Source organism: Aotus nancymaae, unplaced genomic scaffold (assembly GCF_030222135.1).
Source record: "Aotus nancymaae isolate 86718 unplaced genomic scaffold, 86718_ANA_hifiasm-v0.15.2.pri h1tg000076l, whole genome shotgun sequence".
Classification (NCBI taxonomy): domain Eukaryota; kingdom Metazoa; phylum Chordata; class Mammalia; order Primates; family Aotidae; genus Aotus; species Aotus nancymaae.
Window position 1 is genome coordinate 24,964,211 of NW_026988491.1, and position 24,034 is coordinate 24,988,244.

At 49.1% G+C, this 24,034-nt stretch overlaps 1 protein-coding gene and 1 long non-coding RNA gene across 3 annotated transcripts in view; both read left to right on the forward strand.

The window, feature by feature from the left end:
* The window catches only part of LOC105706705 (uncharacterized), a 36,127-nt gene extending 12,705 nt beyond the window's left edge, over positions 1-23,422 (forward strand). For both annotated transcript variants that reach the window (XR_010339412.1, XR_010339411.1), the window contains 3 exons: positions 17,029-17,106; positions 21,201-22,193; positions 23,368-23,422. This is a non-coding gene — a long non-coding RNA (uncharacterized LOC105706705). The remainder of the gene's footprint in view (positions 1-17,028; positions 17,107-21,200; positions 22,194-23,367) is intronic.
* Positions 23,423-23,727: 305 nt separating this feature from the next.
* SHANK3 (SH3 and multiple ankyrin repeat domains 3) overlaps positions 23,728-24,034 on the forward strand; it is a 53,974-nt gene continuing 53,667 nt past the window's right edge. The window contains exon 1 of the mRNA XM_064368287.1: positions 23,728-24,015. Within this exon, the coding sequence (XP_064224357.1) occupies positions 23,728-24,015 (288 nt within the window). The remainder of the gene's footprint in view (positions 24,016-24,034) is intronic.

The window sequence follows — 24,034 nt, forward strand, 5'->3', positions numbered from 1 at the left end:
GACTGATCACTTGAGGTCAGGAGTTCAAGACCAGCCTGGCCAACATGGCAAAATGCTGTCTCTACTAAGAATACAAAAATTAGCCAGGCCTGGTGGCTTGTATCTGTAATCTCAGCTACTTGGGAGGCTGAGGCAGGAGGATTGCTTGAACCTGGGAGGTGGAGGTTGCCATGAGCCGAGATTGTGCCATTGCACTTCAGCCTGGACGACAGAGTGCGACTCTGTCTCACAAACAAAAACAGGCCAGGCACAGTGGCTCACAGCTGTAATTCCAGCACTTTGGGAGGCTGAGGTGGGTGGATAACGAGGTCAAGAGATTGAGACTATCCTGGCCAACATGGTGAAACCCCGTCTCTATTAAAAAATACAAAAAATTAGCTGGGCATGGTAGCGCACGCCTGTAGTCCCAGCTACTCGGGAGACTGAGGCAGGAGAATTGTTTGAACCCAGGAGGCGGAGGTTGCAGTGAGCGGAGATCGCACCACTGCATTCCAGCCAGGCACCTGGCGACAGTGTTTGAGACTCTGTCTCAAAACAAACAAACAAACAAAAAACAAAAACAGATAACATTGGCTATACATTGTTCTTTTTTTTTTTTTTTTTTTTTTTTTTTGAGATGGAGTCTCATTCTGTTGCCCAGGCTGGAGTGTTCACTGTACCCTCCACCTCAAGCGATTCTTGTGCCTCAGCCTCCTCAGTAGCTGGGATTACAGGCATGAGCTACTGCACTCGGCCTACATTGTTCTTTGTGTCACAAATTCCAAGAACATGGAAATAATGGGTGATGCAGCTGGTCTGGAACAAAGTGTCCTGAAACAATTGTCCCCAGCCGTGTTTGCAGAAGTATAGGATGACTGAGGCCCCACACTCATCTCTCTCAGCTGCACACCCCGAATAGTTCAGACTCTGCTCTGAGCTACCTCTTTTCTCATCAGTGTGAAAGTGAGCCCCAGAGGGGGCTTCAGTGGGTATTTTATTCTGTGTGGCTGTGGGCCCCGAGGTTAGTGTAGTAACTGGGCCCTGCCAGGGCATCCCCTCTCCGTAGTCCCTGCCCCGCACAGTTCTCCCCGGGACTCTCCCTCAGGGTGGTTCCCCCTAGTGTTACAGAAAAGGGGTCCCAATCCAGACCCCAAGAAAGGGTTCTTGGATCTTGCGGCGCAAGAATGAATTCAGGGCAAGTCTGCAGTGCAAAGTGAAAGCAAGTTTATTAAGTGGGTCAGATGCCATGGCTCACACCTATAATCCCAGCACTTTGGGAAGTTGAGGTGGGCGGATCACCTGAGGTTGGGAGTTTGAGACCAGTCTAACATGGAAAAACCCCATCTCTACCAAAAATACAAAATTAGTTGGGCATGGTGGCACATGCCTGTAATCCCAGCTACTGTGGAGACTGAGGCAGGAGAATCGCTTGAACCTGGGAGGTGGAGGTTGTAGTAAGCAGAGATCATGTCATTGCACTCCAGCTTGGGCAACAAGAGCAAAACTCCGTCTCAACAAAAAAAGGAAAGTAAAATGGTGAAAGGACAGCTGCTGATAGAGTAGGACGTTCCCAAAAGTAAGAGGAGGAACAGGACTACCCGTTGTAAATGCTTGTAAATGTGGGGAGATGTGCTCTGCTACAAGGGTTTGTGATAAAGGATTACTTTTCTTAATTACTATATTTTGCAAGAATCGATGTTATTATCCTTAAAGCAAAATTAGGAATGCCTTTGTTCTGAAGTCTGGGTCTGTTTAGGAAACATGATTAATTTGTTCCCTTAGCCATTAATATCTAGAGGCTAAGAATGCCTGACTTGCTGAGAGTGCGGCCGAGCAAGTCTCAGCCTCGTTTTCTTAGCCCGCACTCAAAATGGAGTCACTCTGGTTGGAACACCTCTGACACTAGGGTGGTTCCCAGGACATCTCCCTCAGAGTGGCTCCTCCTAGGATGGTTCCCTAGGGCAGCTCCTTGACCTTGGGTTTCCCCATAAGCTCAGGTTGCCCCTTGGGTACACGTGACCTCAGGAGGAGCAGGACCTGGTCTCCTGATGGGGAGCACTTCCCTGGTCACTGACCCTGGAGCCAGTGGGAAGGTGGACAGGGCTCTGGAAGGGCTTCTGGGGACCGGGGTGAGGGTTCAGGACTCGACTTCCACTGAGGCCCAGCTGTGTGTGGCATTTATCTGAGGAAATATGAAAGCTCCAAGACAAGAAGCCATGTGTGAGCAAAGTTTGAAGGGCAGGGACTTGCAGAGATGGGGTGGGAAGAGGATGGGCCTGAGGCTGCCACTGACCTCATAGGGAGCAGGAGAGGCCAGTCTCTGCCAGTGAGCCCCTGGATGTCACATTCCAGTGTGGTTTCTGCGCCTGTGCATGGGGGGGGCTGGGGGGCGGGGGTGTGCTGCTGGCACTTCCATCTGGAGCCAGAATAGAAAGCTGCTTGGTGGCCCAGAAATCTTTGAACCTGTAATTGGAGCTATCGCAGCTGGTCGGCGCTGTGAATTGGAGTTTAAAAGGAAACAATGAAAAGCACTTTCTTCTCTTTCAACTGCAAGCTGGGAACTACCCCGGGACGTGCCGTTCTTCCAGAGAAGAGCCTGCTTAGGGTTGTAGTGTGATGCAAACGGTGGCACCTTCCCCCTGGTTTTGGAGGCTGCTCAGGTGTGTGCCCACGTGACAGCTGCCTCAGCACAGCCCTGACCTCCCGGCCTGGAGGATGGGAGGCGTGTGCTGTCAGCTATGTTTGTTCAAAGCCAAGCTCTGCAGGCCATCCTGCCTTTTGGAGATGTGAGCTCTTTTTCTGCATCGACAGAGCCCCAATTGGAGGCAGCCTGCTGGGGTTCGGGAAGTGGCTCTGGAAGCCTGGGGCATTGCTAATTTCGGACTAACGCCCACAGTCAGGAGAGGGCCTTGAAATGAGGGGCATGGGTCTTGTCTTTCTGCACCTTGGACAAGGGATGGAAGAAACCTCTGCGTGGGGAAGGTAGGGAGTCTAGCTGCTTCAGCAGGAACACATGGCTTGAGTGGAGGAATTCTGCAGCAGTTCATGAGAGCTGCTGACAAGGGGATCCACCTTGGGCCCCCTGTGTAGCCTTCACCTTCCTCACCCCTGTGGGCCTGCTCCATCCTCATCCCTTCGATAGCCACCCTGAGGCCCCGTGGTTGGTCCCAACTCCAAAAGGGCTCTGCTGGTCCCAGCCGGGCAGATACATGACCTGGCCAAGGGGGTGGCAGGTACCACCTGGGAGGTTCTTGTGGAACCCACTGGAAGGGAGAGGAAGCAGGAGGTTCCCAGAAAGGGGGGCACAGTCTTGAGCATCTGAGAGAGGCATCCACTGCCCACAAGAACTGTGGCAGGTGTGAGGTGGCTGCCGCGTGGCACTGAAAGCTCCTCTGCTTGAGCAGACTGCAGCTCCTAAACCTTCTCCGAAGCCCATCTGTGCACTTCCTGGTAAAATCCAGTTTTAGCAAGGCCCTGCCACCCTCAATACCTGATCACCCTTTATGTAACCACCCAGTGGGTTCCCTTTGCCCGCTGCCTGCACAGAGTCGATCTATCAAGACAGGGGAATTGCAATAGAGAAAGAGTAATCACACAGAGCTGGCTGTATGGGAGACCAGAGTTTTATTACTCAAATCAGTCTCCCTGAGCATTCGGGGAGTGGAGTTTTTAAGGGATAATGTGGTGAGTGGGGGAAGCCAGTCAATTGAGAGTGCTGATTGGTTGGGTGGGAAGTTGAAGCTGTCCTCTTGTGCTGAGTCAGTTCCTGGGTGGGGGCCACAAGATCAGATGAGCCAGTTTATGGATCTGGGTGGTGCCAGCTGATCCATCAAGTGCAGGGTCTGCAAAATGTCTCAAGCACTGTGCTTAGAGCAGTTTAGGGAGGGTCAGAATCTTATAGCCTCCAGGTGCATGACTCCTACACCATAATTTCCAATCTTGTGGCTAATTTGTTAGTCTTGTAAAGGCAGACTAGTCTCCTAAGTTCCTCCCAAAGTTAGTTCAGCATATGCCCAGGAAGGAACAAGGACAGCTTAAAGGTTAGAAGCAAGATGAAGTTGGTTAGGTTAGAGCTCCTTCACTGCCTCAGTCATAATTTTGCAAAGGCGGTTTCCATCTTATCTGGTCAGGTTCCTCACCCTCCACCACCTACCAGGTGGTGGTGGTCACCCTGTCCCGTCCTTAGAAGAATCCTGTTAGGTGGGTTTAACCAGGATCCTCTTCACACCTGATGTTTTCCCTTAGTACAGTCATATCCCCTGCCCCCACCCTGCTCCTTGGCTATAAACTCCTGCTTACCCAGGCTGTATCTGGGGTTGAGTCCAGTCTCTCTCTGCTGCCAAGTCCCCTTCCAGTGGTCTCTATACCTATGGCAATGGTCCTGAATGAAGTGTGCTTGACTGTGCTGTAACACGTGTCATTGGGTCACTTTTCTCTCTGATGTACTGCCCTTTAGCCCTCTGCCCCAGCTGGCTGAGGCCTCCTCCAGCTTCTGGCCACTGAGCTTGCTGTTTCCCCAACCCGGAATCCTGCTCCTTTGACTCCTTCAGGCCACCACTGAAGGAGCCTGGCCCCCAAGCTCTGCCTTCCATTTTTGTGCCCAGGCATGACCTTGTGAGAGGAAAATAAATCTCGGGGCTCCAAAATCACTAAGCTAAAGGGAAGAGTCAAGCTGGGAACTGTGCAGGGCAAACCTGCCTCCCATTCTATTCAAAGTCACCCCTCTGCTCACTGAGATAGATGCATATCTCATTGCCTTCTTTGGAGAGGCTAATCAGAAACTCAAAAGAATGCAACCATGTGTCTCTTATCTATCTATGACCTGGAAGTCCTCTCCCTGCTTGGAGTTGTCCTGCCTTTCTGGACAGAACCAATGTTCATCTTACATATGTTGATTGATTTGTTGTATCTCCCTACAAGGTATAAAACAAAACTGTGCTCCCACCTTGAGCACATGTCGTCAGGACCTCTGAGGATGTGTCACAGGTATGTGTCCTCAACCTTGGCAAAATAAACTTTCTAAATTAACTGAGATTGGTCTCAGATATTCGGGGTTCACATTTTGGTAACCACAGAGGGATTCTGAGTGGAGATTCCCCTGATTTTTGACAAACCTCCTATCAGTGCTTGGTATCAGCATGAACTAACTTTATGGCTCAAACCAACAGGATAATTTGCTGAGGTCTGCGAGCACCCCCTCCAGAGAATCCCCGATCTTACAAAATTTGGTTAAGATCTAAAGTTTACATGCTGTACAACTCCCCCACCCCTGCTTTTTTGGAGTTTTTCTTGCTTCCAACAGAAAGGCAAGATTCCCAGCTTCCATGATGATGAAAGGCAGCAACTCCTTTAGGGAGTTTGAGCTTGCTCCCAGCAGGGAAGATGAGTTCGAGGTTTTTCCTCTTTCTAGGATGGTAGAGAGCCGTCTTCAGCCTGAAACTCATCCCTAGATAAGTAGCCGAATTGGCGTTTTGTCTTGGCTAATGTTTAACCATCAGCTGGTCTTAATTTCTCCTTACTATTAGACCCCTCAGTGATCATATTGTTGGGGGTTTTGTTATTGCTGTTTGTTCTGGTCTTTCTCCCATCAGATTTGAGCAACCCAACCTGACTTAGTCAAATCTGAGTGAGAGTTCCAAATTATGGATGACAAAGCCTGTCTAATTTGGGTAAAATTCCTTGCAGCTGCAAAAGAGGAAAAAGAACAAAAAAACAACACAAAACACCATGCCCTTGGTGTCTGTGTTTGCTTCCTGCTTTTAAGAAACAAATGTTCTTTTGTTTACTTTTCTTTCACCCTATACCTCCTTCCCCACTTTGCCATCTGCAGTACCAAAGAATCTAGAGAAGGGGTCTAATGATTTGAACCCCTGTAAAGAATTCAGAACAAAGGCACCACTTACCCCTTTTGGGGTGTTCTGTTGTCTTTGTGGAGTTTCAAGAGTCATAGGCAGGCAGATTCTTCTTAGGTCTAAAGCTCTGTTTTCCTGTATTGCATGACCTGACCTTTTTGGCTTTGGGGGTACCAGAGATGACCTTGTCCTGTGAGAGGATGTGACCTTGGCATGTGTAATTGTGGACAACAGCTACAAAGTTAGGAGTGGCTGAGCACAGTTTACAGGAAGTAGTCACGGCTGGTTTTTTTTTCTCCTAGGAAGGTTTTGTTTAATGATCTTAATTCTAGCTTGGAGATGTATCCTAAAGGGCCTCTCTATTGCTTTTTCTCCCAAAATTAATCTTGATTTTGCTTGTCTGTGTGAATTTGAGTGTGAAACTGAACTGTTGTTCTCATAGGTAGATGAGAGACTAAGTTTTCTCAACTTGGAAGAGAAAGGGCATTTTGCTCCTCCCAGCCGAAAGGTGCCCCTGGGTGACTGGGGGCCACATGGGAGTGTCTGGTAGGTTGACCCTTATGATGTGCATTGTCCTACAGGGAAATCACCAACAAAAATTAATTTTAAAAAAGGCTTATCCAGGAAACACATATAAAGCCTGATCACCCCATGTTTTGTGCCCTCTCAGAGGTCATAGACCTGTGGAGAAACTGAGACGCATAAGAGGGTGGAAACGACTCAGTGGTGACACACTGTGGAGTCCGGCCTGCAAGCAGCACACATTGATTTACCACACAAAAACCCTAGGCCATAGCTCAGTTCCTCCTTTTAAGAAAAAAAGTGGGGCCGGGCGCGGTGGCTCACGCCTGTAATCCCAGCACTTTGGGAGGCTAAGGCAGGTGGATCACGAGGTCAAGAGATCAAGACCATTCTGGTCAACATGGTGAAACCCTGTCTCTACTAAAAATACAAAAAAAATTAGCTAGGCATGGTGGCGCACGCCTGTAGTCCCAGCTACTTGGGAGGCTGAGGCAGGAGAATTGCTTGAACCCAGGAGGCGGAGGTTGCGGTGAGCCGAGATCGCGCCATTGCACTCCAGCCTGGGTAACAAGAGCGAAACTCCGTCTCAAAAAAAAGAAAAAAGAAAAAAAGTGGGGGCTGGGTGCAGTGGCTGATGCCTGTAATCTCAGCAGTTTGGGAGGCTGAGGTGGGTGGAACACTTGAGGTCGGTAGTTTGAGGCCAGCTTGGACAACATGGTGAAACCCTGTCTCTACAAAAACAAAACAAAAACAAACAAAAAATGCAAACAAAAATTAGCTGGGTATGGTGGTGCATGCCTGTAGTCTCAGGTGCTTAGGAGGCTGAGGCAGAAGAATCACTTGAACCCGGGAGGCAGAGGTCACACTGAGCTGAGATCGTGCCACTACACTCCAGTCTGGGTCACAGAGTGAGACTCTGTCTCAAAAAAAAAAGAAAAAAAAAGTGGAAAACAATCTAAGAATGAGGAGAGAACAAGGAAACAAGGAGAACAACTGCCTTCTGAGCACTCCGCCTTTTGGCACTACTTGCCCGAGTTTATGTAAAATGAAAGAAATAATGTCTTTGTGCACATTTACATTAAGGGAAAAGAGCTCTAACTCTGTTGAGTTCCTAGGTCCTCTTTTTCTCTACTTTCTTTTCTGCCTGCTTTAAAGCTGCTGTTATGTATTTATTTATTTATTTTTAGAGACAGAGTCTCACTCTGCCACGCAGGCTGAAGTGTAGAGGTGCAATCTCACCTCATACCTGTGCCTCCTGGGTTCAAGTGATTCTCCTGCCTCAGCCTCCCAAGTAGCTGGGATTACAGGCACTCGCCACCACACTTGGCTGATTTTTGTATTTTTAGTAGAGATGGGGTTTCACCATGTTGGCCAGGCTGGTCTTGAACTCCTGACCTCAGGTGATCCACCCGCCTTGGCCTCCCAAAGTGCTGGGATTATAGGCATGAGCCAGTGCACCCAGCCAAATTTTCTATTAAGATAAAAACCACTGTTTGTAGCTAACAGATTTTTTTTTTTTTTTTTTTTTGCATGCAGGTGAATTTATATTTATTTCATAGGTAAAATTCTGAAGTAAAAGCTCCTGTCCTCAAGTAATTCACCTGCCTCGGCCTCCCAAAGTGCTGGGATTAAGGTGTGAGCCACTGTGCCTGGCTTTCGTTTTGTTGAGACAGTATCTTGCTGTGTTGCCCAGACTGGAGTGCAATGGCACAATCTCGGCTCACTGCAGCCTCGACTTCCTGGCCTCAGGCGATCCAACATCAGCCTCCCAGATAGCTGGGACTGCACAGGTGCGGGCCACCATGCCCAGTTAATTTTTTGTATTTTTAGTAGAGATGGGTTTTCGCCATGTTGCCCAGGTTGGTCTTGAATTCCTGGGCTCAAGTCATCTGCCCAGCTCAGCCTCCCAAGGTGCTGGGGCTACAGGCTTGAACCACCTTGCCCAGCCCAGGAATGCTAATTCTTCTCAGAAAGAAGTTCTGCCCTGATCATGTTCTTTTCCGGTGCTTTCAAGGAACTAAGCAGAGCTCAGAAGGAAGCTCTTCTAAAGCAGATCTACACCCTGAAGTGGCTGCAGAGAGCAGCCTCCAGAACTGGTGTCTGTGGCAGCTAAGACTTACGCAGTGCAGAGCCTGTGGCAGGTCTGGCCAGGATGGGTGGAGAGGCAGCCATCATTGCACAGGTCCAAGAACTTGAGGAATGCCAGGTCTGTGGGTGAACCCATGAGTAGGTCATAGTCCAGTCTTTCAGGGCAGGGCAGGGGTAACTTAAACCCAGGAAGAGATGACAGACACCAAACTAATGGCACCATTTTGCAAATCTCATTCAGCCAAGTCCAGAGGAATGGATGTGGGAGGAAAATGTTCATAAATCTGGTGGAACTGAGAAAATCACCATGGGTCCTGGACTGGAGGGGCTGGTGGGCTGTTTGGGAGGGACTCCTTTTGCTCTGGTTCTTAAAACCAAGGCTCGTGCAGCCCGGGGGAATGAAGGTAACATACTAGAAACTCCTTGGCTTATTGGGGAAAAGGCATGCAAAATCTGATGGAGACAAGGATGTACTGTGCTCCGCCTGCCCTGCTGTCACCTAACTGTCCCGGGAGATGTCCTGCAGGACACCCTTCACCAAGACGTTAAGGGGCTTACTGTGAGGTGGGGAGGGGAGTGACAACACCCTTGGACACTCAGAAGGCCACTGCGGACGAAGGGGACAAAGCTGCCAAAAAAACCGAGTGAGGAGATCCTGGGGCGGCACAGGCCACATGGCTGGCCAGGCAGGCGAGGTCACTGTGCTGGGCAAGCAGAGTGGTGTGGCCTCACAGACCTTGGACTCCTTTGATAAGGAGTTTCACTCCAGGACAAAAGCAGAGGGAAGCACAAGGGTGAAGGGGTGGCAGTGGTGGAAAAACCCTGGGTCTCAGGCCTGGGCTTGGTCACAGTCCAGGGGGGTTGAAGTTCCTCTTGCAATTCCTGGATATGAGTCATTCCCAGACCCTCTGCTAGAGGGACACATCTGACGGAAACACCCAAGGCTGCAGATGGCTTCCCCCAGCCTCCCCTCGGCAGGATGGCTGTGCACTGGAGGAAGGGACACCCAGGCTCTCGGGGATTGCTGGGCACTGGCTCTGAGCTGATGCCACTTCCCAGACGCTGTGATGTCTCCACAGTCCCCTGATCAGAGGAGGACTGGAAGTTAGGTGAGACATGCTTCTGGGTCGCAGTCCATCTCACAATGGACACAGTGAGTGTGTGTGAATCTATCTTGTGTTACTTTCCCCAGCTATCTTTTTTCTTTTCTTTCTGAGACAGAGTCTCACTCTGTCACCTAGGCTGGAGTGCAGTGACACAGACTCGGCTCACCACAGCCTCCTGGGTAGCTGGAACTGCTGGCATGTACCACACCTAGCTAATTTTTCAATTTTTTTTGTAAAGCCTGTGTTGCTCAGGCTTGTCTAATACTCCTGAGCTTAAGCAATCTGCTCTCCTCAGCCTCCCAAGGTGCTGGGATTATAGGTGTGAGCCACTGTGCCCGGCCATCTCCCTAGTTCTCAAGTATATGATCTGAGTTGTGAGCAGCTGGCCAGCGTGCACATGGTCATGCTGACTCGGGGAAGGGCTCTTGAGGTGGGAAGCCTAAGGCAGGCTCCTGGAGTTCCCCTCCTTTATCAGTTGAGGCAACACCAACTACTCTGCCACATAAAACTCCAAATCGCAGTGGCTTAATATAAAGATGTTTCTTTTTTTGAGACAGGGTCTCACTCTGTCACCCAGGCTGGAGTGCAGTGGCATGATCACAGTTCACTGTAGCCTCTACTTCCTGGACTCAAGTGTTCCTCCCACCTCAGCCTCCCGAGTAGCTGGGACTACAGGCACTCACCACCATGCCTGGCTAATTTGTGTATTTCTTGTAGAGATGGGGGTCTCTTTGTTGCCCAGGCTGGTTTGAACTCTTGGCCTCAAGCAATCCTCCTACCTCGGCCTTCTAGTGCCAGGATCACAGGCTTGAACCACCAGGCCCCGAGCGGAACCACTGCTACTTTTGATGTGGATTTAAGGGCATCATGGAAGTCCATAACCAGCCAGCAGGAGGGTGAAGAGAAAGCATGCAGGTTTGTACAGGGTGTTTTTATGCACCAGGCTTAGGAGTGGCACACATCATTTCTACCCAAATCAATCCCAGAACTCAGTGACATGACCTAGATGCGAAAGGGACTGGAAAATACAGGCCTTGGCTGAGAAATGTGTTCCATCTTGAGCCAGTAGTTAGGACATCAGCTTTCTGACTCCTCAGTTTGTCAACTGTGGCAGAGAAAGCCACTCTCCAGGGGCACCTGTCATATGGTGTTATTTCAGGGAGGTGTTTTTCTAGAAGATTATACTAGACACTTCCCTTTGAGTCCTCCCAATGATCCTGTAGGCACCAATTCCCTGTATTAAATCCCTTTCTGCTCAAAGTAGCCATATATGGGTCTGAAATCTATACCTGAACCGTGGCTTTTACAGTCAGTGAGACATTGAGCAACTGCAAGGCCATGGTGTGAGGGGTCACTTGGAGGGTCATGGATGATGTCAGAACTCGGGGTGAGCAACCTGTGACCTAGGTGCCAAAATCCTCAGTGAATGATAGGAATGTGGTTGACCGAGTGGGATCTATTTGGTCACTGATCTATCGCCAGGCCTCACCTCAGGGTGTGTGCATGTGAGATAAACGTTTTAAAACGCAGAATGTCTTTCTGTTCATTTCTGCATTAGTTGATTATCCAGCATGCAATCATTTAGCATTTATGTGTGCTCAGTGCTGTTGCTGCATAAGAAAAGCAGATTTCCAACAATATAATCTAAAACCTGTCTATTGCACCAGATGCTGATTAAGATATAGTAAGCCTTCATTTTTTTTTTGAGACGGAGTCTCCCATTGTCATCTGGGCTGGAGTGTGGAGGCACAATCTCAGCTCACTACAACCTCCGCCTCCCGGGTTCAAGCGATTCTCCTGCCTCAGCCTCCCAAGTAGCTGGGATCACAGGTCCCCGCCACCATGCCTGGCTAATTTTTTTGTATTTTTAGTAGAGATGGTGTTTCACTATGTTGGCCAGGCTGGTCTCAAATTCCTGACCTCGTGATCCACCCACCTCAGCCTCCCAAAGTGCTGGGATTACAGGTGTGAGCCACCGCGCCTGGTCATAAGCATTCTTCCATATACATATCTGAGCTTGAAAATAAAGGCTATCCTGAGAGACATAAAATGAAGAGGAAAGTGAAACCAACAGGGTAAATCAGTATGAAATCTGGGGCTTTCTCAGTACCATGAACTGAAAGCCTTGGGTTTTAAGGCTGCATAGGAGGCAAAAGACAGAGACTTGGACCCATGCAATGTAAGAAGATGCTCACTTAAAATCAGGACTTTTGAAGACCCACAGTCTCAGTAAGAGGCTAGAAAGACTAGGGGAAAAAAATCTGCTTTCCAGGAAAGAGAAATGAATGTTTTTTTTTTTTTGTTTTTGTTTTTAAGACAGAGTCTCCCTCTATTGCCCAGGCTGGAGTGCAGTGGTAGGATCTTGGTTCACTGCAACCTCTGCCTCCCAGGCTGAAGTGATTCTTGTGCCAGGCAGCCTGGCTAATATTTGTATTTTTAGTAGAGACAGGGTTTCAGCATGTTGGCCAGGCTAGTCTTGAACTCTTGGCCTCAAGCAATCTGCCTGCCTTGGCCTCCCAAAGTGCTGATATTACAGGTATGAGCCACCATGCCTAGCTGAGAAATGAAATAACCTTACCACTAGATAGAAATCAGTGACAATTTATATGTATAAATTTGCCTCCAAATGGGCATGGGGTTTAAATACAAAATATCTTGGTGGTTTGGAACTGAGTTGAAGTGGTTGCAGGTTGGCTGGACTAAAGCACTTGGCAGGAAGAAATGTTACATCACCTCTGAAGGAGAGTACTTTCAACTTAACTCCTCCAGGTTCCTACAGATTAAGATTGGTCAAACATGACATCACAATCTAAAAATCACAAAACATGTAAGAATGCTTAAAATGTTCACAGAGGTAAATGATGCAAATGAAAACATTAACAAGAATTGCAGAAACCATCAGAAAGAACAGGAAATAAAGAACCTGGTAGATTTGAAAAGGAACAATATATATCTTTTAAAATGAGAAAAATAATTGAAATTTATTTTTTCCTTTTCTTTGAAAACATTTTTTCACCAATCTCATGCTTAAATGAATGATAAATATAATTCTGAGTTAATGGTTTTTCTTTTTTTTTTTTTTTTTTTTGAGATGGAATCTTGGTCTCTCACCAGGCTGGAGTGCAGTGGTGTGATCTTGGCTCACTGCAACCTCTGCCTCTTGGGTTCAAGCAATTCCCTTTCCTCAGCCTCCCAAGTAGCTGGGACTAAAGGTATGCGCCATCACGTCTGGCTAATTTTTTGTATTTTAGTAGAGATGGGGTTTCACCATGTTGGCCATGATGGTCTTGATCTCCTGACCTCATGGTCTGCCTGCCTGGGCCTCCCAAAGTGCTGGGATTGCATGTGTGAGCCACTGTGCCTGGCCTATTCTTCTTCTTTTTTTTTTTTTTGAGATAGAGTTTCACTCTTGTTGCCCAGGCTGGAGTGCAATGGTCTAATCTCGGCTCACTGCAACCTCCGCCTCCTGGGTTCAAGCAATTCTCCTGTATCAGCCTCCCAAGTAGCTGGAATTATAGGCATGCACCACCACACCTGGCTAATTTTTTTTTGTATTTTCAGTAGAGACGGGGTTTCTCCTTGTTAGTCACGCTGGTCTTGAACTCCTGACCTCAGGTGATCCACCCGCCTTGGCCTCCCAAAGTGCTGTTATTATAGGTGTGAGCCACTGCTAATGTTTTGTATTTTTAGTAGAGATGGGGTTTCTCTTTGTTGGTCAGGCTGGTCTCAAACTCCTGACCTCAGGAGATCCACTTGTCTTAACCTCCCAAAGTGCTGGGATTATAGGCATGAGCCTGGCCTATTATTCTTAACTCTTTCTTGACCTTCACTGTTGTGCTCAGTCTAATTATTTCTTTGGGAGATATTTATCTTTTCTTTTTGACTTGTTTTTTTCTAAATTGACAAATTAAAATTATATATATTTACCACATGTAATACATTGTTTCAAAATATGTAGGTATACATTGTGGAATGGCTAAATTGAGCTAATCAATATATGTATTACCTCACATCACTTTTTTATGGTGATAACACAAAATATACTCTCAACAATTTTCAAGTACACTATACATTGTTATTAACTATAGCCAACATGCTGTACAGTAGAGCTCTTGAACTTATTCCTTCCATCTAATTAAAATTTTGAATCCCCTGACCGACATCTCCCCAACAACTCCCTCGCCCCTGATATCTACCATTCCACCCTCTACTTCTGAGTTCTTTTTATGTTCCATATATATGTGAGATTATGCTGCGTTTGTCTTTCTGTGCCTGGCTTATTTCACTTAACATAATGTCCTGCAGGTTCATCTATGTTATCCAAAATAGGAGGCTAACCCGGGTGGATTGCTTGAGTTCAGGAGTTTGAGACTAGCCTGGGCAGCATGGTAAGACCTCATCTCAAGAAAGAGAGAGAGAGAGAGAGAGAGAGAGAGAGCGCGAGCGCGCGAGCAATCTCTATTTAAAATTGATAAATTGATAATATCCAAGCTTTTTAATTTTTTTTTTTTTTAAGAGACGACGTCCCACTGTGTTGCCCAGGCTGGTCTCGAACTCCTGAGCTCAAGCGATTCTCCCACCTCAGCCTCTCAAAGTGCTAGGATTACAGGTGTGAACCACCATGCCCAGCCTAAATCTTTTTTAAATTTCACACTTTAACATTTCATTAAGTATATTCACAATGTTGCAAAATCATTGTCACCATCTACAGAACTTTTTCATCATCCCAAACAGGAACTCTGTGCCCATTAAATAAGAACTACCTATTCTCTCCTACACCATCTCTTGCTAACCTCTATTCTGCTTTGTCTCCATGAATTTGCCTGTTCTTATACCTCATATAAGTGGGATCATATAATATTTGTCTTTTTGCGTCTGGCTTATTTTATTTCACATAAGGTTTTCAAGGGTCACCCATGAGGTCTAGCATTTTAAATAAAAGATACTGAGGAGTTCAATATTCAAAAAGAAAAATTTCAGATTTCATGAAAAACATAAATCCTCAGATCCGGGAATTACGGCAAATCCCAAACAGGGTAAGTAAAACTAAAATGACATCTAGGCAGATCATGTTGAAACTGAATAATATTAAAGACAACAGGGTCTTAAAAGTAGCCAGAAAGACCAAATTACCCACAGAAAGAATGACAAGTTGATTAACAGCATTTGTTCTGATGGCAACAGTAGCATCCAGATGGCAACAGAAAAGTAAATGTAAAACATGGAGTGTAAATCCTGTTATCTAGAACTGCATTCCCAGTGCAGCAGGTTGCTAGTTGCGTATTTTAATAACGATTCTGTCTTCTTCCTTATTAATATAGCCCTGGTAGCTGCCACCACATCCGGCAAATTTTTGTAATTTTGTAGACATGGAGTCTCACTTTGTTTCCCAGGTTGGTCTTAAACTCCTAAGCTCAAGAGATCCGCTCACCTTGGCTTCCCAAAGTGCTGGGATTACAGGTATAAAGCACGTTGGCCAGCCAATTCCACATTTCAATGTCAAAATAATATTTTAAATTTTAACACTCTTTCTAAGAATATACAACAAAGATCCGCCATCCCTTCCAACGTTGTTCTGCTGCTACATACAGAGAACACAACTCTCAATTAGGGCACACTCCAAAATTTGAACTAGCTTTTGATGATGATAAAATTCAGTGTTCACCATGTACTAGGCATGTGCTAAGCATTTTACACACACTTACCTCATCTAGCCCACACAATGGCCCAGGAGGCTGAGAACTGGCCTGCGAGCCTCTGAAGGCAGATACCTTGCATCTCAACCAGGGCTGCCATCTGGCCAGAATGATTGAGGAAATGAAACAGTTTGTACTATTGTCCCCAGCTTAGCTGAGCATACCTGGAGATATAGGAAGGCTAGGAAGCTTTCCAGGTCACCTAGGTATCTATCCTGGTGGCTGAGCTGGGCATTTGCTCCAAGTCCAGCTCTTGAACTTCTCTGGGAAATTTTTTGTTCCTTGAAATCAAACTGCAAGAAAAGCAAAAGTGCTATCAGATTTTAGGGACTAGAATTAGAGACTCAACCCCTTCAGAACCTTCCCTGTCTCCCAAATCTATATTTTTTTCAATGTGGCTTTCTTCTCAAGGCAGGCAGCTTGGTCGCCAGTAGCTCCTGAGTTCACATCTCTCCTCTACATCTCAAGAGTGGAACAAGTCTCCTCATTTTAAGAGACGTACAATCCCAGAGCAGGACTCACACTGGCCCCGCTCAGGCAACATACCCACCGGCTTCTCTGCTGACCAGCCACAGTGACCACAGACAAGTTAAGTTACCTGTTTATTAAATGAGGACAGTAACAGTGGCTCGCCCAGCGACTTTGTGATGATTGAATGAACTAATATGTGTAATACACTTAGAATGGCATGTGCTCAAAAATCTTAGTGAACAATCCATTTTCATAATTCTCACTGCACATTTCTTTTTTATTTAAACAATTTTCATAAGTCTTTGTGGTAGTCTCCAAGCAAAAAAGGTTTTTCTGTGAAACTGTCATTATTGCTGGCTTTGGAGTTTATATTACCCTTGTGGTCCTGTCCACAAAGCCAACACATTGACATAAATTACTCCTCTGAAGGGACACATCTAGGTTATTCAGGGTTCTCACATAAATCCAGGCCCAACACGAGCTCATAACCCCTGGTCATAAAATTCTCACAGAAACCATCCACCAAGAGTCAGAATTAGTCGATGTCACAAAAAGCAGAATTAGACCATCAAACAGTTCACATAATGAAACTATTGACTACAAAGAAGAGGCTGGGCGCAGTGGCTCATGCCTGTAATCCCAGCACTTTGGGAGGCTGAGGCAGGTGGATTGCTTGAGTGTCAGGAGTTTGAGACCAGCCTGGGCAACATGGGGAAACCCTGTCTTTATAAAAAATTTTAAAAATTAGCTGGGCGTGGTATTGCATGCCTGTAATCCCAGCTACTTGGGAGGCTGAGGCAGAAGAATCGCTTAAACCCAGGGGGCAGAGGCTGTAGTGAGCTGAGATCGTGACATTGTACTCTAGCCTGGGCAACAGAGTGAGACCCTATCTCAAGAATAAATGAATGAATAAATAAATAAAGTGTAAAGGATGCACTCTTAGGGAAAAGAATATTAAACCTAGAAGGAAAGAATGAGAGGCAAGAAGGCTGGGCACGGTGGCTTATGCCTGTAATCCCAGCATTTTGGGAGGCTGAGGCGGATTACTTGAGGTCAGAAGTTTGAGACCAGCCTGAACAACGTGGTGAAACCCTTTCTCTACTGAAAATCCAAAAATTAGCAGGGTGTGGTGGCAATGCCTGTAATCCCAGCTACTTGGGATGCTGAGGCAGAATTGCCTGCACCCGAGAGTCGGAGGTTTCGGTGAGCTGAGATTGTGCCACTGCACTTCAGCCTGGACAACAAGAGTGAAACTCCATAACAAACAAACAAACTGGTTAACATGTGACTAAACAAGCATTTATTTTTCTACAGTCATAGTAATAACAGACCTGACTAATTTGGAGGTAAAAACAACATGGACAAAAGCCAGGATGAGAGAAGCGATTGGAGGTAAGTATTCTAAATTCTTTTTGTTACACAGAAGGAATATAGAGACACTAATTAACTTTAGACCTTGTTAATTATGCATGTGGAAAGTTTATTTATAAAAATGACAGAAAAAGAATGCATAAATTCCAAACCAATGGGAGTGGAGGAAAGGGGAATAAAGAAAACGTGATCAATCCAACAGAGGCAGAAAGAAAAAAGCAGCATAGAAGAAAAAGTACAAACCAACAGCACAAAATAAGATAGTAAAAATCAGTTAAAGCATGTCATTAATTACAACATACATGCTATTAAAGACTGAAAATGTCAGACCGGGTCTAAAAAAAATCTAGCTGTATATGCTGTTTGCCAGAAGCACACTGAAGAATATAAAACAGAAAGGATAAAAGGAAAATGACGGAAAGAGATATATGAGGCCATGAAGAAGTGTGTTGTAGCTATCTTCACTGTTGGAAAAAATAAAATTAACACAAAAAGCTTAATTGAAGAGTGGTCTTATATAATGATAAAAGAATGAATTTATCAGGAAGCTGTGATAATTCTAAGCTTGTTAGCATTTAATGATAAAGATAAAGTCTATAAAACCAAAACTGGCAAAATTAAGAGACTGACAAAGCCACAGCCACAGCCACAGCAGAGATTTGAACACATCTCTCTGTCATTTATAAATCAAGCAAACAACATATTAGAAAGTACAGCATATGTGAATAAAATAAACAAGCTTCATCTAATGGAGATTATGAATAAAATGAATATATGAATTAATGTGTCATGGATATGAATTATTGATTCATATATATGAAATAGATGATATCAACATTTATGATAAGAATAGATATACCTGTATCCAACAATTCCTACTGAATAAATAGGAAACATTTACAAAAATGGACCATGTATAAGGATAGAATTCACAGAACCCCAAAATATCAGTATTATGGATATACCTTCTCTAACCATAATGTAAAAAATATCAATAACCAAGGGCTAGTCTTCCCCCAACAAACAATATGCATTTGAAAGTATATATTTTTTATTTTTACTTTATTTATTTTTGAGAAAGAGTTTTGCTCTTATTGCCCAGGCTGGAGTGCAATTGTGCGTTCTCAGCTCACTACAACCTCCGTCTCCCGGGTTCAAGCAATTCTCCTGCCTCAGCTTCCAGAGTAGCTGGCATTACAGGCGCGCACCACCACACCTGGCTAATTTTTGTATTTTTAGTAGAGATGGGGTATCACATGTTTGTCAGGATGGTCTCGAACTCCTGACCTCAGGTGATCCCATCCACCTCGGCCTCCCAAAGTGCTGGGACTACAGGTGTGAGCCACCATGCCCAGCACATTAAAAAATATAAATAAGCATACTTTTCAGCAATTCCCAAGCCAAAATATATAATTGATATTAGAAAATCAGAACAAAATGGCTAGGTGCAGTGGCTCATGCCTGTAATCCCAGCACTTTGGGAGGCTGAGGCGGGTGGATTACCTGAGGTCGAGTTCAGGACCAGCCTGGCCAACATGGTGAAACCCTGGGCATCTTAGCAGGTGCCTATAATCTGAGCTACTCAGGAGGCTGAGACAGAATTGCTTGAACCGGGGAGATGGAGATTGCAGGGAGCCAAGATTGTGCCACTGCATTCCAGCCTGGGCGACAAGAGTGAAAATCTGTCTTAAAAAAAAAAAAAGAAAATCAGAACACAATGAAATTTAAATACTACTTATCAAGAATTAAGAGGACAGGTGTGTGCCTGTAGTCTCAACTACCCGGGAGTCTGAGGCAGGAGGATGGTTTGAGCCCAGGAGTGGGAGAGTAGGAGACTGCAGTGAGCTCTGTTCCCACCAGTCACGGCAACAGAGTGCAGTGGTGTTTACAGCTAATTGATCGTAACCAGCCACAGAGTTACCTGTTCCTTCTTCACTCTCACTGTTTCACTTGACTAGCTTTAAAAAGTAGAAATAAAGCCGGGCGCGGTGGCTCACGCCTGTAATCCCAGCACTTTGGGAGGCCGAGGCGGGTGGATCACGAGGTCAAGAGATCGAGACCATCCTGGTCAACATGGTGAAACCCCGTCTCTACTAAAAATACAAAAAATTAGCTGGGCATGGTGGTGCGTGCCTGTAATCCCAGCTACTCGGGAGGCTGAGGCAGGAGAATTGCCTGAACCCAGGAGGCGGAGGTTGTGGTGAGCCAAGATCGCGCCATTGCACTCCAGCCTGGGTAAGAAGAGCAAAACTCCGTCTCAAAAAAAAAAAAAAAAAAAGTAGAAATAAAAAACAAGGAAAGCTTAAGGGACATAAAGTATTTGAAAATTTATAGGTTTATGAAGAAACACTGAAAATTAATAAGCATCCAGCTCAATTTAGAAAAAGAATCAGGCCAGGCACAGTGGCTCATGCCTGTAATCCCAGCACTTTGGGAGGCTAAGGCAGGTGGATCATGAGGTCAGAAGTTCGAGACCAGCCTGACCAACATGGTAAAACCCCATCTCTACTAAAAATACAAAAGTTAGGCGTGGTAGCATGTGCCTGTAATTCCAGCTACTCAGGAGGCTGAGGCAGGAGATTTGCTTGAACCCGGGAGGCAGAGGTTGCAGTGAGCCAAGATCGACCCACTGCATTCCAGCCTGGCGATAGATCAAGACTCTGTCTCAAAACAAAACAAAAAACCAGAAAAAGAAAAAGAATCCTAAAGAAATAAACATAAGAACAGAATACAATAGAAAACAGAGATGATGATCAAAATGAAAAGCTGATTCTTTATACATTTGTATTCCTAGAAAAATAAAACTTAAATATGAATCAAGGTAAAATGCAGCCTAAATACAACTATAGATAGATATTCAATAACTAGAAGCAATAAAAACTCTACTCCCTGAAAATACACCAGATCCAGACAGTTTTATTATCAACTGATCCTCCAAGGATGACTGCCTTCCACAAGCTGGTCTGGAGTCTGGGAGAGGGACTGCTCTGGGGAGGGGAAGTTGGACTTGCAGATGGAGGCTGGAGCAGTGACCCAGTACACAGCAGGAGCACTGCCATGCATCAAGGCTGTGCCAGGGGCTTGGACACATCAGTGAACCAAACCGGCTAAGGTCTCTCTCCACTGGGTGCCTACATTTTGGCAGGGAAAGAAAGACACTAAACCACAAATAAGTGAGTCAGAGTATGCCAGAAGGCCACAGAAGGAAGGCAGGGGACCAGACGGAGGGAGTGGAGCAGTATGGAGCCAGGCAGGTCCACCTGAGAAAGGAAGGTAGAGGGGATGGCCTGAGAGCAGAGGGTCCTCTCCCTGACTAGGGTGTGGCAGCCAAGGGAGGTGACATTCCCCGGGGTCAAGTGGGACAGGACAGAAACGTGCCTGCAGGGTTAGCAGCACAGGGTCCTCGTGTTTCCTTTGGGAATCTTTTCCAGGGAAATGGTCCTCACAGGGACTGTGGGCTGAGTGAGAGGGAGGGTAAGGAGTGGGTGAGAGGGGTGGGGGAGCGATGGTGGGGTCTGGATGGGACAGCTCTGAGTGCAGCTGAAGCGAGGCCAACAGCTCTGATAAGAGAAGCCAGTGGTTGGCAAACCCAGGCCCACCCGAGGTCCTGAAGGTGGGTGGGGGCGTGCTGCAGAGTGTATTAGGACAGGAGGGCTTAGGCAGGGAGGGCCCTTGCAGTGGCCTCAGCCTGGGGGTGGCAGTGGGCTGTGGTCCATCCAGGGGTTGGTTTGCCCCCCACCCCTGTGTCCAGCACTATTCTGGGTGCTTTGCCCACATGAGCTCTCCCAGGCCTTGTGAGGCCTATTTGTGTCTAAATGTGTGTGGGGGCAGGTGGGGAAGAAGTGGGGATGGTGAGAAGGACGGATCTTTCCAGATCCTTTGGCCCTGCTGGAAGGAAGAGAAAGCTAGGGGCTGTGGTGTCCTGTAAAACCCTACCTTCCAGGTCAGAGACAGGAGAGACGAAGGGATAGGGCTGGGCCCAGGGTGGCCCTGCCTGGCAGGTGGGGTCTGGTGGGCCTGAGGGAGGGTGCTCAGGAAGCGTGGGAAGGCCCTGGGGATTATTCTCAACAAAATAAGGGGCAAAGACACCCCGTGTCCCTTGGCTTCCTCTCCAGGAACCCACCCGGAGGACGTCATGTGTGTAAGTGCTTGTGGGTATTGTTATTTTTGCTGTTTGCCGGGGTGGCGGTGGAGCTGGGGAGTGACTCAGGCTTGGACTCTGTTCATGCTGTGAGCATCACGCGTGCCAGGCACTGTGCAGAACCCAGGCTCAGGGCGGCACTGGGCAGGCGCTCCGGTGTTGCCCTGGGCAGTGGGTCTTCAACCTAGCTGAGTCTGGGGACCATCAATCTGTTGGTTGCTGGTTGGCGAAGATGTGAGATTTTTCTCTTGAAAGGCTCAGTGGCCACAGCCCGTGCTGGCATGGAGTGGCTGGATTCACCTGGGCTGGTGGGTTGGCAGGAGGAGGCTGGCAGGGCCCAGAGGTCCAGTCTAGGGGTAGGGGGAGTGCCACCCAGGGGCTCTGGGTCCATCCAGCCAAGGGCAGGCTTGTAGGGAGAGCCCAAAGGAGAGGGAGGAGGCCCAGGGCTGTGGAAGACCTGGCCGTGGAGACAGGTGTGGCCCCATCCACCACGTTGCCCTGGCCAAAGTGGTGGTTGTGGTGGGAAGAATGGCAGGGAGGGTTAGGGTTAGGGCTGAAGGAGGGGTTGGGAGGGAGCTGGGGGCCTGGGTGACTAGGGAGGGGGGAGAGAGCAGCAGGAAGACGGTGGAGACACGAGGTGGGCCGGGAAGCACTAGCTTCCTCTCTCCAGGGCTGGGGCACAGGAAATCCAGCCCTGGTGCCTTCCAAGGTGCTTCCTGCAGATAAGGGAGCTTCGAGGGCCCCTTCCTGCTCCCTGCTCCCGGGACCCCCACCCCTCCCATCCTGCCCCCTCCCCTGGGAGACCCTCAGCTGCACCACTCAGGCCAGGCCAGTGGCCTTGGGAGGGGCCTGGGAGGTCTGTGATGCTGGGACCACAGTTCCTGGGCAGGCGGTAACGGTCCGGTCCAGGCGAGGGAAGAACGCGGGACGTGACCCACACACCGCACTGGAGGCTCCACTCTGCCGGGTCAGTGGCGTCCTGGGGAAGCGGGAGGAGCAAGCCAGGCTGGTCCCAGGGAAGAGAGGGCCTGCTCTGGGGTTGACCAGAGGCTGTTCTGAGGGCAGAGGGTTCATCAGAAACTCTGTATGGGGTCAGGGGTGCTCTGGGGTGGCCAGGTGGTGGTCGAGGTGGATCTGTTGGAGAGTGTCAAGCCCTGTTCTGTGTGGGTCTGGGTATTTAGGATGGTCCAGGCTGTCAAGGGGAGGGGAGGGAGGTTTTTCTGCGTGTATGGGGGCCGCAGCAGTTCAAGGTTATTCCTGGGAGGCTCAGGCAGAATCCGTTTTGTGGGTGATCTGGGGCTGCTCTTCGAGAGACTGGGAATTAGGGGCTGCTTTTCTTTTTAGGCAGAGGGGTTCCCTAGGCTGGGCTCTTAGGTGAACATTCTCAAGCTCTGCTCTCAGGGGGCCAGCGGCTCTTCTCCCGGGATCTGGGGCTGTTGGAGGTGGGGGGCGCCAGGCAAAGTGGGTTGGAAGAGTGCTGTGGGAGTCGGAGCTATTTCGATTTAGGGGCTGCTCTTGGGGGAACAGGGGCTCGCAGAGCTGGACAGTTCGGAGATGCCGCTCAGGGCTGGGGGGCCTGGTGCGCCCCATGGGGCGGCGGTGCCTGAGCTAGTTTCTTTACTGAGCTCCCCCCTCCTCCGCCCACTCATCACCCCCTCCCGCGTTGCCACGACAACGCGTAAAACTAAAATTCACTTCCCAGTCGCAGGTGGAGACTAGTAGCGCCCCCTCCCCTAGGCCCTTCCCCGTAGGTCGCGCCCCCATCCCGCCGTCGCTAAGGTGACGGGGAGGGGGCGACAAGTGAAGGGTCCAGGCCAGCCAGGGGGCTTTGGGGGGAAGTCCGGAGCAAACTCCCCAAACTCGGCTGGGGTGGGGGAGCCGCCAGGGCGTGGTCAAAAGGGTTAATTCGGAGGGCCTCTCGCTGCGGCGGTGGGAACGGCCCCGGACTCTCTCGTTCTGGAGGTCCCCAGCCTCCGACCCCCAGGCCTGGGGCAGGGGTGGTCCCCGCCATCTCCTCCAGGCCCGGAGCTGGGTGGTCGGTGGAGTGGGGGGAGAAACCGCCACCTCCGGAAATTAATTGTTTTTCTTTCCCCTTCTCGCCCTACCTCGGTCTTCCTGCCCCAACGCGGCCCCCACCCCAGCTCTGGGACCCCTTCCTCCGCCGCACCCTGCCCGGTGGTCCAGGGATGCCCGCCCGCTGCGGAAGGGCGCCGCGGCCCTCGCTGCTCAGCCACTCCCCCGCCGCCGAGGCCTAGGACTCCCCCCGCCCCCCGGCACAGTCCCCCAGCCCCCCGCCCCGGGGCCTGGCCCCCGCCCTCCTCACGAGCCTCCCACCCCCGCCCGGGACCCCGCAGGCCGCCCCCCAACACTGGCCCCGAGCCCTCCCGGCCCCCGCCTCCGGCGCAGCCCCCTCGCCACCCCCGCTTCCCTCCCGTCTCAGGCCCCCTCCCCCCGCCGCCCCCGCCCCCGGGGAAGGCAGGCGCCGAGCTGAGCCGGGGCCGATGCAGCTGAGCCGCGCCGCCGCCGCCGCCGCCGCCGCCCCAGCGGAGCCCCCGGAGCCGCTGTCCCCCGCGCCGGCCCCGGCCCCGGCCCCCCCCGGCCCCCTCCCGCGCAGCGCGGCCGACGGGGCTCCGGCGGGGGGGAAGGGGGGGCCGGGGCGCCGCGCGGAGTCCCCGGGCGCTCCGTTCCCCGGCGCGAGAGGCCCCGGCCCGGGCCCCGGCGCGGGGATGGACGGCCCCGGGGCCAGCGCCGTGGTCGTGCGCGTCGGCATCCCGGACCTGCAGCAGACGGTGAGCCCCGCCGCCCCGG